The 13,840-nt window shown below is 48.8% G+C and overlaps 1 protein-coding gene across 4 annotated transcripts in view; it reads left to right on the top strand.

The window, feature by feature from the left end:
- Window positions 1-13,840, top strand: part of ADAMTS17 (ADAM metallopeptidase with thrombospondin type 1 motif 17) — a 336,604-nt gene that overhangs the window by 132,061 nt on the left and 190,703 nt on the right. For all 4 annotated transcript variants that reach the window (XM_047738521.1, XM_047738519.1, XM_047738520.1 and 1 more), the window contains exon 8: window positions 3,359-3,464. In XM_047738521.1, the coding sequence (XP_047594477.1) occupies window positions 3,359-3,464 (106 nt within the window). The remainder of the gene's footprint in view (window positions 1-3,358; window positions 3,465-13,840) is intronic.

Below are 13,840 nucleotides of genomic sequence, written 5' to 3'. Positions count from 1 at the left end.
CTTGGTCAGCCATATAATTGGTTACTGGGCCTCCATTTCCCTATGTGTAAAATGGGGCCAGTAACCATACCCACCAAATAAGGGAGGGTCACGCATTCCGAGTTGTGCTTACCCCTAGAGGGGATCCCAGTAAATGCCAGTTGCCTTTCTGTTTCCCTTTTTGTTCCAAGGAGCTCTGCAAATATGTGGAATTGATGTTTTTAACATTTCAAAAATAAGTTCCATGTTGCTTTTCTTCCCTTTTTGGTGAAGAATTGTAAATCACGGAAGGCTAAAGACATGGAAAACACCATTCTAGGGTCTTACTGTAGGTGTAGGGAATTCTGGTGCAATAGGAAGTTCCCTCTGGTGCCACAGCCTCAGCCTCGCCTCCCCACTCCTCCTCCATTCTTTCCAGGGAACAGGGAATAGTGGTGGGCTTTGTTTCTCCTTGAAGCTCATGGCTCAATTGCCGCTTTTGCCTGCAGCTCTTACTTTTACCACAACCTGGGATTTTCTCCAGACTTTGTGAATTGTAGGCATTTCCACACCATGGGTCCTAAAGCCTCCAGGCTCCTGCACTCCATCTTGGGGGCCATCTTCTCTTACGCACTTTGCCTTGCTTGCTTTCCTGACCAGGCTGTGCATGATTGGAATACATCATCAAAAGCACTAGATCTTAATCCACCTCCGTGTGTGAGAACATTTCTCCTAAATAAACTGATCCTTTGTTTTCTCCTTAAAAAAAAAAAAGCCTCTGTGTCTTGGAAAAATTAAAATGCAATTATTGGAAGGCTCTTTGTTTAGCTGTTTCCCTAATGTTGCGTGTTACCTAATTACAGTGGAAACTCAGGCCTGCCGGCTCCGGGTGCTGAGAGCGGCAGGGGCCAGGAACGTGTTCGTGTGGCTTCGAAGTCTGCTGGTTCAGCAGCCACTTTTGGGACCGCAAGCTCAGCACAGCTGGCTTCAGATGTCTCCCTTCCCCATTCACCAGATGGCTTTTCCCCGGGGGGGGGGGGGGGGGTGTGCACATCTGATTGTTCTTATTGATTCATTGACCCAGGACGCTGCAGCCCCCAGGCCGGGAGAGGCCTGCTGGGTGTGCATTTGAGTGTGTGTGTGTGTTGCACGCACATACCATCAGTGCTGTGTAGAAACATTCCACCTACTCACTGCTGGACTTGGTGCAGCAACCCACAAAGCATTTTTAAACAAAACCAGAATAATGACCTTGAAGGCACCAAGAAGCCGGATCATGTACTTTCTGGTTGTCATTTTTCTACTTCCAATGTCTGCTTTGCTGGATTATGATGTCCACGTGCAAAAAAAAAAAAAAACACATCTTGAGGCCAACTAACATTTCTTTTTTTTTTTTTTTTTCGTTTTCTCTCTCTCCCTCTGTTTCTCTCTCTTTTTTTTTTTTCCTTAATTCTTCAACCTTGGCCAAGCACGTTGCATATTCCCAAATAAAAATCGACATGCGCTGTGGTGCCGGCTTGGTGTGCCGACTCTGAGCTCAGCCCCAGAGCAGCATCTCCCTGCAGAGTAGAGCCCAGGTCAAGGGAGCTCTGCCTCTTAGGACTCCTGGAGGGCCGTTAGGAGGAAGGAGGGAGTGTCCTGTGTGAGGCTGAGGGCCACCTCCATTTGGATTTGTGTCAACAAAGAGGATAGTTGTCGCTTTTGGGAAGCAAGGAAAGAGGTTCATTTTTTAAATTAACTTCCCCTGTCCATTTTCCTCCACTTTCCACCAACTCCTTCCCTCCCTCCCCAGTTCCTGTGCCTGCAAGGCTGGTGTCTGCTCCTGAGACACCTGGTGCACATTAGTGAAAGGGGCCCCCGCTAAACAGGGGGCAGCATGCAACTTGCGGGGGGCATGGCATCGTGGGTGGAAAATGGGCGCCTCTCATGCCGGTGGCCACAGTTCCTCTCAGGGCACGGCGCTGATGGGGAGAGTCTGGCTGAGACAGCCTTTATCCACCTGGTCACCAGGTATCCCTGGGTGGCACATGCTTGGCTGTGGGGCCAGTGGAGCCACAGCCCACCCCAGAGCCCTTGTGAACTCACAGCAAGGGGAGACTTGAGCCGCTGCCAGTGTGCTCCATGCCAGCCGCCCTGGGCCGCCACCCACTCGTATGTCTCATGCTGTATGAAGGGGTCAGAGGCTACAGTTCCTGGGGAGTACAGGAGCTTCCCGTCCTCACACGGGTTCCGTCCCAAGCCCTGGGAGGGGGTGGGGGCCCGTGGACTCCTGGTGTTGAGATAAACCCCGCGTCATTGAGAAGCACCTGGGTAGTGAGGGATGCCTGTCTGGGTGCAGAGACAGCAGGAGCTAACAGGGAACGTGGAGAGCTACCGTGGGGAGTGGCAGCTACAGACACGTGGCTGTCCCTCAGACATGGCGGGCCAAAGCCCTCTTGTCGTTCACACATGCCTTTCTGCCAGGGTAACCTCTGTCCCTTAGAAAACTCCCCTCCATCCTCTAGAGGCTGGCAGCCTCCTGTCCCTCGCTTACACCCTTCCCCTGAGTCTGGCTTCCAGCCGGGGGCCTGGGTTCGGTTCTTGTCTCAGCGGCCAAGGGACCCCAGTCAGGTGTGTATGGAGATGAGTGAGTTGGTCCGTGGGGCTCAGCATCATTGATGACTCCTCTTCCAAGGTGTTCTCTCTTTCTCTCTCTCTCTCCCAGTCTCCTTCTCTCTGGAAGGCTCCTGAAGCATTTTTTCTGAATATCATGCACAGCCTTCCCTGGCCTGCTTTCTGTGAGTCTAGTGGCTCCTAGGTGCCCTGCTCCCACTCTGAGGGTACTGGTCCTGCAGGGCTCGGACTGGGAGGAGGGAAAGAAGGTGACTAGGGTGCAGAACTTAAGGAGGAATCCCCTTTCTCTCTGGGTGTGCAAGCACAGGGTCAGTTCTGGGGAGGGGAACCCTCCTTCAGCTTTTCACGCTGGGGGCCTTGCCTCGCTGGCCTCACCTCGTCCCCACCCTGGATGTTGAAGTTGGAGAGCATCCCACCACCACACACCACTCCAACTCACCTTTCCCTGCAGAGCCTTGGTCTCCCTTTGTCACGCCAGCCTGGGTAATTACGATGAAATGAGATAATGCGTGCAAATACGGCACATTGCCTAACACCTACTAAATGCTTGGGAGATCAGCGTGGTGGTTATTATTATTATTGCTTTGTCGCTGAATCCCAAAGCAGTAGACACCAGCCCATCCTCCGCAGGAGTTCTGGAATGATGGCTCCAGCCCCATGGCCACATTACCATTCTAGTCTCCCCCTCCCCTCTCCGTCTTGAGTGATGTTGACCTTATGGACTGGCCTAGCAAGGTCAGGGCCTCCCACATTCTGAAGAGGATGTGTTTTTGTGTCTCTGCTGCAGGAATTGCTTACTTAGGAGGCGTGTGCAGTGCTAAGAGGAAATGTGTGCTTGCGGAAGACAATGGTCTCAATTTGGCCTTTACCATCGCTCATGAGCTGGGCCACAAGTAAGTATCAGACTCTGTATTGTTCTGCCTTTTCCAATTCCTTCCTGAATATATGTATGCATATATATATTCTGAAACATATGTATTTATGTATACATATATATATATATATATATATATATTTTTTTTTTTTCCCCCCTTGAATTCCAAAAGTTCTGAAACAGTGCTGCTCTTTGCTTTTGCTTCTTCTGTAACACAGACGTAGGCCAGCAGGCCTGGGTCTCAGTCCTTCAGGGAGCCCAGAAAGATTACTGACCAGATGATCTGAGACTTGAAATGTTCATTTCATGTTCATGTCTCTTCTTAGTGCATACAGTCTAGAGCAAAGAGGTTTGTGTCAGAATATCTTCTTTGGTTGCATTTCCTTTCCTGGACCAGCATGATCTTTGATTCACTCTGTTGTTCAGATAATGGGATTATCTTCATACTGTTGACTTCCTAGTTCCTTGAGAGCCGGTTTCCAATGAAGTCCAACTGTCTTAAGGCAGAATGTCAGTGTCTTAGTTTAAAAGACTTATCAGCTGCTGCCTTTGTCCATGGAAATTCTTCCCCAGAGGAGGGAAGAGCCATAAAACCTCAGAGCCCAAAGATGTTGTGGGAAGGATCTAAGGCAGCCTCCCGGATTTTCAGAGGAGGGAAAAGAAGGTCAGAGGGGTTGAGTGGCTGGCCCAAGATTGAGATCACCTGCAGGAAATCTCAGGTGGTGGAATGCCAGCCGACCCTAAAACTGTGGCTTGAGGGTTTACTACTTCTACTGCAGTAGGTGTCTGTTTTGTATTTCTCTGAGGGGGAAAAAAAACTGTGGTATGACTGCATAAGAACTTAAAAAATAAATACTTAAATTGAGGCAGTCAGAGCATGCAGAACAATAGGAAAATTTATACCGGGTTGGGTAGAACAAAATTAAATAGAAGTCTAGTTCTTGGCGAAAAAACATAAAGTGTTTCCTAATGACCTATTGAGTATGATGCGCGGGACCCTAAATGTGAGCTCAACCTTCTGCAAAAGTAAAGTCGGTCTGTAAGGAGAAGCACAAAATCAGTTTCCTCTAAGGTTAGCTGTATCTGTGGCTTTATTTGTATTTTTTGGTCTTGTTTTCTCTGGTCCCATTCTCATTTTTTTCACTCTCGTAGATGGGTTTGGTTGTTACCTTTTTTGTGCCTACTGAGTATCATGATGTGAGCAGAGCAAATGATAATAATCCTGTGTGTATTTCCTGGGATTAAGGCAGAAATAACATGTCATCGACTAAAAGAAGCAAAATGAGTAGTTGTCTCTAAGTACACAGTTCTTTTATCTCAACAGTATTTTTTAAATATTGGCAACAGCCCTTTGCCCACACTTTTTTTTTTGCCTATACTACTAGGAAATAATTTTTAAAAATTAATCGTAATCAAATATGTATTCATATTTCTGATTTGCTAAACACACACACACACACACACACACTCAAAGCTGCGGTGGAAAGTGGTTGCTGAGAGAAAAACGTAAATCAGTATGGCTTTGGCAAACATCCTCTCTTCTCTTCTTTGCGCCAAAGGTCCCACCAGGCCCGTCCTGGTTCCTCAGAATCAAGGACTTAGTGGTCTTGAGAATGCAGTTGTCAAAACATTTTCCAACACGTGGGTTGTTGTGGACTTTTGGATGCATCTGTTTATATGAACTGCAAGATTCCATGCAGTCTTCAGTGCCAGGGCCCATGCTGGAGTGCTCTTTGCACCCATGTGTGAGCATACACGTGCCGCACAGAGGCCTTTCACCTTGGACGTGAAGAGCACCGGTGGCCATTTTCTCCCCGCTGACCTGTGCAATTGTGCAGGGCCACTGGCATTACAGTGCAGGAGGGCTGCAGGAATGAATGGGGAGATTCAGTCCGACTCCAGTAGCCTTTAGCTACAGTCTGCTTCAGTTTCTTGGAGGGTCCTTTATAGCTTGCTATTGCATTCTAATTACCTACGAAAACAAACACCTAATTGTTCGTCAAAGCCAATAAATTCTGCGAGCATTTGGCCTTGCCCCTAGTTGGGCGATTATAGTTTTCCCAGGGAAGTCTGTTGTCACTGATTATTTGCGAGCAATGGGAAGCAGGTCTCTGAGGGACGAAGCCACAGTCTCTGCATCTGCAGACCCTTCTGACCAGTTGGGCTCGGAGCCCCAGGCAAGGCTATGTGGGGGCTTAACAAGAGGGATCAGCCTGTAGTCCTAGTGAAGCCACTTGCCAGGCTGCTTCACAGATCTGAAGCCTATAGGCGGCTGCCTATTGGAACAGAGTGGAGTCATTTAACTCCTTAAGTTAAATTAAGTATGTTCTTTAAGTACATGTGCACTAAGAAAGGATGGGAGGGTATTCTCGGAGGACCTGAGCACTGGTCTATGCTCTTCAAGAAAATTTCTCAGTGAAAGCTTTAGAAAATGAAAAAGAGTACCCTTCTATGTACCTCACCCATTGGTCCCTAAAATTTAATACTGATAAAGTGAAACTTCTCTTCTGAAAGTTGGGCGTGTGCCTTTGCCCCTGGGTGCTCCTAAGTATGGCCCTTCTGTTGCTTACCCACTGAATCTCATATAAGACTCTGTGCAAGCCATTACTCAAGCTCTGAATGTCAGGAGAAAAATTCACTTTCCATGTGAGGTACACGTTGCATTTATCAGACAATGAGAGTCCTATACATTAACCTGATTTTCTCCCTGCTTTGGCTGTCAGAAAACACAAAGGGAATATTAAGCTCATTTTCCTCAATTAACTCATCCAGATCCTGGAATTTTGTTTTTCCTCCCTCTTTCTGTGTCTTTTTGTATGAATGATCATATTTTACATATTGTAGTTCAAAAATAATTTCTTTGGTACCATAAACTGTCTCTAATCCAATCTGCAATCATGTGGGTTTTAAGTTATGAATTAAATGGAAAATTCTTGCCATGGTAATACCAATAATTCTGCTTAGGACAGGAATTAATAATGTACTAATGATGTTTAAGTCAAATCAGATCTCATTTACCAACCACCTACTCTGTTAGATGCTGTGCAATCATTGTGCTATTGATCAGTTCTATGAGGTAGGTATTATTTAGCTTTTATTTAATAGATTAGGAAACTAGTATTACTTTTTAAAAATTTCTAGTCTCTACTTGAAATGATTTGGGATCACTTCTGTGATAATATACCCATACATCAGGGCTATTAAAGACCCATGTTCTAAGAGATGGAAATAAGAAGAAAACTTGTTATATATCGAAAAAACCAAGGTACTTTCAGATTTCTGCCAACCAAGGCAGAAAGGACAATCCATGGCATCCTAATTGCAGAAGAAAGCCAGCGTATCAGCAAGAGGGACTTCCCTAGGAAATTCAAGTACCTCAGCTACGATCAACAGCTTTCTGATTACCTGAGAAAGAAAAAGGGTGGGAAAGACTGCAGCCCCAGCTTTGGACAGGTCTGAAGGATTTGCTGCTCCTGGTGGGAGTCAAGGTAGAGAACGTGGGAGGTTCTATGTATGTTTCTGCTGGGAGGATGAGTTGGCTCCATGCAGAAGCCATGATAACAGTGACATTGAGGTTTTCTTTTTCTTTTTTTTTTTTTTAACATTTATTTATTTGAGAAAGAGAGGGGTTGGAGGGCAAAGGCAAAGAGAAAGTCTTCAACAGACTCCTCTTTGAGCGCAGAGCCAGCCGTCGGGTTCTGTCTCACTCCCTCGAGATCATGACCCAAGCCAAAGCCAAGAGTAGAACACTTCATTGACTGAGCCACCCAGGCACTCTGACTTTGAGGTTTTCTGATGAGACTTCATGACTTATTTACCTGCTTGGGGTGAAAGATTGCCTGTCTCCTTCAGTAGTGTGCATTTGGGAAGGCAGCTGTCTCCCTGTCTTGCCATGATAGCTTGAGAACCCAACTGGAAATGAGGGATTCCTTCATCCTGCTGTGACCAGGAGAGAAGAAGAGCTCCTGAGTGTGAGAAGATGGCAGTGACGCAACTCTCTCCCTCCAGAGAGCTGTAGCTGACAGCTGTTATTGGTTATAACTGAACTGATAAGGTTAGGGGGCCATTCCTTGAGAGACACAGCCCAGCTGGGCCAGCGCTGCGCAGGTGTTTTCCCTCAAGAAACCAGGACAGGGTGCCTTGTGGTAGACCTCAGTTTCCAAGATGTTTATCAATATTTGGTTTTAAAGAGAAAGAGGAACAGTGAGAAGCAAGCATTTGTTTCTCTTGGGCAAGCATGTGCTTTTGAGGCCCAGCCCTGATTGGTCATGGATAGGATTCTCCCCCAATGAGGGTTAGGTCCAGGTCCATACTAATGGCCCATGGGAAAAGCAAAACCAAAATTAGATGATACCCTCACAGATGAAGGAGGGAGTTGGTAGTGACTTCAGTAGAATATTAAAATAACCAGTATAGTACTTCTACGGGAATTTTAGAATATATTGTTTGCTGTGATTTGGGAGTTTTAGTGTAAAAGGGAGAAAGGAAGCAGTTCTAGAACAGCCGGTGAGAATGCCTTTTGTTTTGGGGTGGGGGGTGGGGTGGCATGATCAGGCCCAGAGGACGCAGTAGACAGTGGGAGATGAGGAGGGCACAGAGTTTCAAATGGACGGTTAGGGCCTGGGGAGACCCAGAACACCATAACATGCAGTTTGCTTCTCAATCAGGTAAGACCAAGAGCTCCCAGGGAACGTCTGAACACAGGCCCATCTAGATGGGGTGCTGAAAGAGGGGAGGGAAACCGCATAGTGCACACTCGGCCACCCACATACAGGGGAAAAAAGACCTATCTTTATAGGTAGAAACAAAGAGCTTTCTCTTGCAGAAAGTAAATCTCTGCCTCTGTTGGATTTAAGAGGCTCTGCTAGATAAGCCTGAGCCAGATCAATTCCTGCCTTGAGTCCTTCCAAACTACGCAAACCTCTCTAACCCAAGTAAATCTACAAAAAGCCCTCCAGACAGGCCCCAAAGCCATGCCCCCTGTTTGGGCTCTTTCTGCCTGTTCTCGGGGTGGGTACTCTTCCCACCTGATCATCCTGGAATTCTTTTTTTTTTTTTTTTGCCTGATTTTCCGTATTCCCTTTCTCAGGTCTTTCTGTTCTGGAATTTAGCTCTCCTCATGTTGTGGCCTCTGAAAACTTCTCTCTTTGGGGAAGCTTGGGAGCCTAGTGCAGGGGACACACGGGCATAGCTATACAAGGGAGCCCCTGAAGCATTTCTAAGTGCCAGTGGCCTGAGCTTCACTCTAGAGCAATTAGGACTTGCCCTCTGTGGGAGAGAGTACTAAGGAAGGCCCTCCAGGGATTCCCGGTGCATCCAAGGTAAGAACCATGCTCCCAGGCCTCAGGGGCTTCATTGTTGCTTTCTGGCATCATCTACATTCTCATGTCTGTCTCTGGGCCACCATCACGTGGGCTGCAGCAATGCTGGGTATGATCCTGCTCCCCTGACTCTCACTCGCCTCTCGGTCACCCAGAATTCCACTCCCTTTGCCACTACCCTGACACCCCACCAACCATGTGCATTCATGGCGTGGCAGGTGGAGAAAAGCCCAGCTGTCCTGACTGTGGCCTTGTAGACAGGGTTAGTCCTGTCACCTCTCACCCGACACCTGCCAGGAGACCTCTGTGAGGGTTCAGAACAAAGTGTTAAGTGCCTGGCCATGGGAGGAATGTGAGGGGCAGGGTACTGAGTCCCTAGGACTCCGAAGAGAAATGTTGGGCTGAGGTTTAGAGATACAAGTGTCCTAATAAGGAGCTGTGTTTGGGGCCGTCATATGTGCACCCACAGACATGCAAATAATTATAAGTGGGCTCAGTTACAACAATGTGTGGGGTACAGCCAGGTTTTCAGACCTGCGTGCTCACACACACATACACACACCCACCCACCCACCCATGGTCCACTGGAGCCATGCCCCGTATTTTGGAAGCATTAACCTTGCTGGCAGAACTGGAAGGAGCACTGAGACATGAGCAGAGCAAGGACTTTGTTCTCCTGCTCAGCCCAACGAGGACCTGGCAGGTGGGATACCCCTGCGTGCTGCCCTGAAGTAATGAGGGAAATCCTCGACCCCAAGCAGTTCCCATGTGACACTTGGTATCCTCCCTTAAAGACATTCCTTAAAAGCTAGATCCAGGCACTCTGGATGTTTCTAGCCAGAACGTGACAAAGTGCAAATGAGCTCGGGGCAGTGGATGTTGGAAGGATGTCTCATTGACACATGCCTGGGGATGTGCTCGCCTGGGGCGCAGCACGGAATGTCATCTGTTTCCCATCCCTGAGAATTGTGCCTTGTGGGCAGAGAGTGGACAAGTGTCTAGGGAGGGTGGGGGAGCGGAGGGAAAGGGGAGGGGAGAACTCTTCTGGGGGAAATGTTCTTAATACTGCAGTCGACACAATTCAATCTGAAAAGAATTGCTCGATCCCAGAACAGGAAGTAAGGAAAGCCATTATCCAGATGTGTGAAGAGAAGAAATGTTTGTCTGTGATCTGTATTAAGAAAGCTGCCCGGTGCAGCTTGGGGGAGATTCAGAGTGAATGCAGGCCAGATGTGACCAGGCAGGTCACCCGCTAGCGGATGGCCCCGGCAGCCACAGCTGTGGCCCGGACCCTTTGCCGTGGGGCTCAGTCTGGTAGGCAGAGCATAGACCTTAGATGGGCCAGCCTTACATAAAGAAGGTACAACAGAGAGAGGATTTCTGGAAATGTCATAACTGTTTAGAAATCCCAGGGGGAGAGGGAAGTATGCTTTTGTTCTAGTTGGGATTGGGGTAGTTGTGTTCACATGGTGGGAGGGGGTCTACCTTTCTTGCAGAACAGAAAGTTTGGGCTGGGGTACATTCCCCCCAGGAGGTCTGCAGAAGCCTGGGTGTCTCTGGTCTGGTTCTAGAACAGGCAAGTCCCACTCTGGGTTTTCAGACAGGTTCCTCCCTGGTTCTCTGGGTCTCCTCCTCTGTTCCCACTCGCTCCCACGGCCTCCCGCAGCCTCCCCCTCCAGACTGAAGGGTAATTGGTGGTGCTCACAGTGTTCGGGGATCTCAGGTTTCACGCAGAGGAGTTTGGAGGGATTCCTGAGGACGATTTCCTCGGCGTTTGGCCCCCGGATCAAAGTCGGTGCAAGCATCTGCAGGGCGCGGCTGTCTTATCCAAATTCCAGAGTTGTGCAAAACATTCAGGCCTCGTTTCCTTTCATTTTATTATTATTTTTTTACATTTGCTGCTGGAAACTGCAGGGTCTTGAACATTAATTTATAAGCCACCCTCCTCCTCATGTGTTCACTGAGCTAGAAAGACCCGAGATGTCTGAGGCAGCGGTGCCCCGAGGATTTGCAAGGCAGGCCTGTGCCCTGCAGGACTTCCACGAGCCCACAGGGCATGGCCCTGAGTGTGGCTTTCAAAAGGGCAGAATTTCCTTCTGGCCCTTTCCAGACGTGTGACTTTTGAATGGGAGGTGTGGCGTACGGAGTAGCAAGGAATGTTGTAACTGGTGGCTGTTTTCACAGGGTTTTTCTGCCCTGAGCTAGGATTTCTCATGGTCCTGCCTTAACAGGCATTGCACAGAAAGTTACCAGGATTTCCTTTGCAGTCTTGCCCTTGATGCAGACTCGAATGTGGGGACGGAACACTTGTTCCAGTTGCTTGGAAGGCCCAGAGCCGCTGTCCTTAAGAGGACCTTGACCACAGCCTTCCCAGATATGTGCAGGCCAGGCCTGGGAGGGAAACACAAACAAAGGGAAAAGCTCTTCAGCAAGCAGACAGATGTGGTCCCACCTGCATTCGGAGCAGCCAGGCCACATAGCCATTGGCTCGACGTTATCGCTCTGATGGAAACTCCAGCTGGCTCTGGGGCGTCTGTCTGTAGCCCCCAGAGCGTCATTACTGTAACAGGGAAGGCTACGGAAGCTGTTGCGAGTGTCTGTCTCTGCCCCAGGAATTCTTTGCATTTAATTATCAGGTGGATTTCCTTGCCTAAAAGGCCGTTGTCTGAGATGGTATTGGAGAAGATGGGAGGAACGTGGAGTTTGGCTGAAGAACCAAATTCCAAAATCCCCTTAGAACTTCCTTACGTTACAGACTATTCCAGGAATGAAACGAGATCCAGTTTTCTCATTAGATTGCCAGAGCTTCCGGCAGCTTTGGCGAAGAGGCTTTTCTTCTGGTTCTCAGAGAAGGAAGGGACATGCGCAGTCCACTTGGCCTTATTTAGCAGATGGCCAGTTCTCGCCCTGCCTGCACCTCTAAGTGACCAGTGGGAAACTTCGAGCAGGAGCTTCTCGCCGTGGCATGGTGCCCTTTATACATGAGAATGAGCCTGTACTGAGGCCTAGGCCTCCCCGTGTGGGTCTCCTAGTAACTGGCTTTACTTATCTTTACCTGGAAAGACACTTTCTGCTCACAGGGCTAGGGTTTTGTAAGGACCGTGGGAGGTGGCAAGGATATGATACCAATTTCTTTACAGAGTGGTCTGGAATGGACTGAATATTTGTACCCCTCCAAATTCATAAGTTGACATCTAATCCCCCTTCTGATTGTATTAGTGGGTCTTAGGTCATGAGGGTCCCCCATGAAAGGGACTAGTGCTCTTATAAGAAGGGGCCAGAGAGCTAACTAGCTCTACTTCTGCCACATGAGGATACAAAGAGAACACAGCCTTTGCAGCCTGGAAAAGCCCCTCACCAGAGCCCCACCATGCTGGCACTCTAACCTTGGACTTCCAGCCTCTTAGAATTTTGAGAAATAAATTTCTGTTATTGATAAACCACCCAGTTTATAGTATTTTGTTATAGCAGCCCAAGCTCGCAAAGGGATGCCCCCATTCTCCCAAGGTGTTTCGTTTCATGCCTGAAATCCTCATTTATCTACTGCCTGCTGCTTATGGAAACTTCCAAACTGAAGACCTGAGGGCAGCCACACATTCTTGAAGACCCTGCAGACTTTGCCACCAGCACTGTCAACAGTGTGTTCTGGGAAAAGAGCTTTCCTCATCCTTATCCATTTGCAGGCACAGAGGGTGTGGAAGTGGTGGTCTCGCCAGATGGTGGTGTCAGGAAGGACCAGTGGGAGGGGTCTGAAATTGTGCACCTAGTTGCTGAAGTCTGAGCAACTGAGTGGTTGTCAGGGGCCCGTGTGGGGATCTGGGAATGGCCTCTCTTGGAAAAAACATAAATAAGTAGATGGATATAGAAGGAGGGATGTTGTAATACTCTTCGTAAGTCACTGGAAGCATTGCAAAGACATGATCTTGTTAATCATAGCCACACTTCTGTGGTGTTGAGAGGGGGTGAATGCTAAGTAAGCCCAGTGATTTGTTCGCGCTCACTTTTGATTATTATCAGGAGAGAGAATGGAAAGGAGAGAGCTTGGTCAGTGTTGAACTGAGCCAGGAACAATCTCAGGGTTGTCAGGGCCCTTGAGATGTTGATGCTGTGGTGTGGGTTGGGTGCACAGCCATGGGGAGATGTTGGATCCTGGGACACCAGGCTGTGCTACTTGGTGAGGGTGTGAGCTTGCACTGCACTGTGGCCATGGCTCCCCCAGCTCCCCACGGGGTAGACCACAAAAGCGAAGGAGGGGCAAGAAGCCATCATGGTCTTTGCAAACCAAAATTGATAACGATGTCCCCACGATGAGAACATAGCAGATCCAGTAGGATGCCTCCTGTGGGGCAGCTTCAGACACACTGAGGTCCTGATGACAGGAGCCTTGCCCACCGCTGAGAGGCATATGCAGGTTGGTTTCCAGTCCAGGGAGCCTTCCAGGCAGAAGCACACGTGCTCACTGGGTTAGCGACACCCAAACCTACAATTGTCATTGTTGGTGGCTCTGTGGTTGGGGGAGACCTGGATTCCTTAAGAGCCTGTTCATCTTTGTGGCACGTGTTCTGTGATCACCGAGGGGAGGCAGAAGCTGTGTTCCGACAGCTGGCGGGGGATTGGGGGGAGGAGGCCAGCTTGTTATTGGCTGTCTGGTCCACGTGGAGCTTAGCTTCGTCCACAGAACAAGCTCCCAGAAACCCCACTGCTTTCTTACTTCCCAACCCCAATCCAAACTCCCCTTACTGACTTAACAGTTGTCCCCTAAAACTCCCCTATCCCCTGCCCAGTCCAGAATCTGGCAGAGAAGCATGAGGCAGCCCCACTTCTGGAGAAACATCTAGAACTGCATCTAGCTAGCGCCTTGCTCTTCAGAGTGTGTTCTCAACACCAGTGTGATTGTGCCACCTGGGAGCTGATTAGAAATGGCGGGATCTGGGGCAGCAGGTGTTCCTGTGCACAAGACAGTTGAGTGGGGGCGGTTAGAGCACATCAGAGCGGTAGCCCCTTCTGCTGACCCCATCTTAGCATGGGGCTTCTCCTAGCTGGGTGGGGCACTGCACCTGCCCACTGGTCTTAA

The sequence above is a fragment of the Lutra lutra genome, chromosome 7, assembly GCF_902655055.1.
Source record: "Lutra lutra chromosome 7, mLutLut1.2, whole genome shotgun sequence".
Lineage (NCBI taxonomy): Eukaryota > Metazoa > Chordata > Mammalia > Carnivora > Mustelidae > Lutra > Lutra lutra.
The sequence above is the reverse complement of the archived record's forward strand: the minus strand, read 5'-3'. Positions and strand labels throughout refer to the sequence as shown.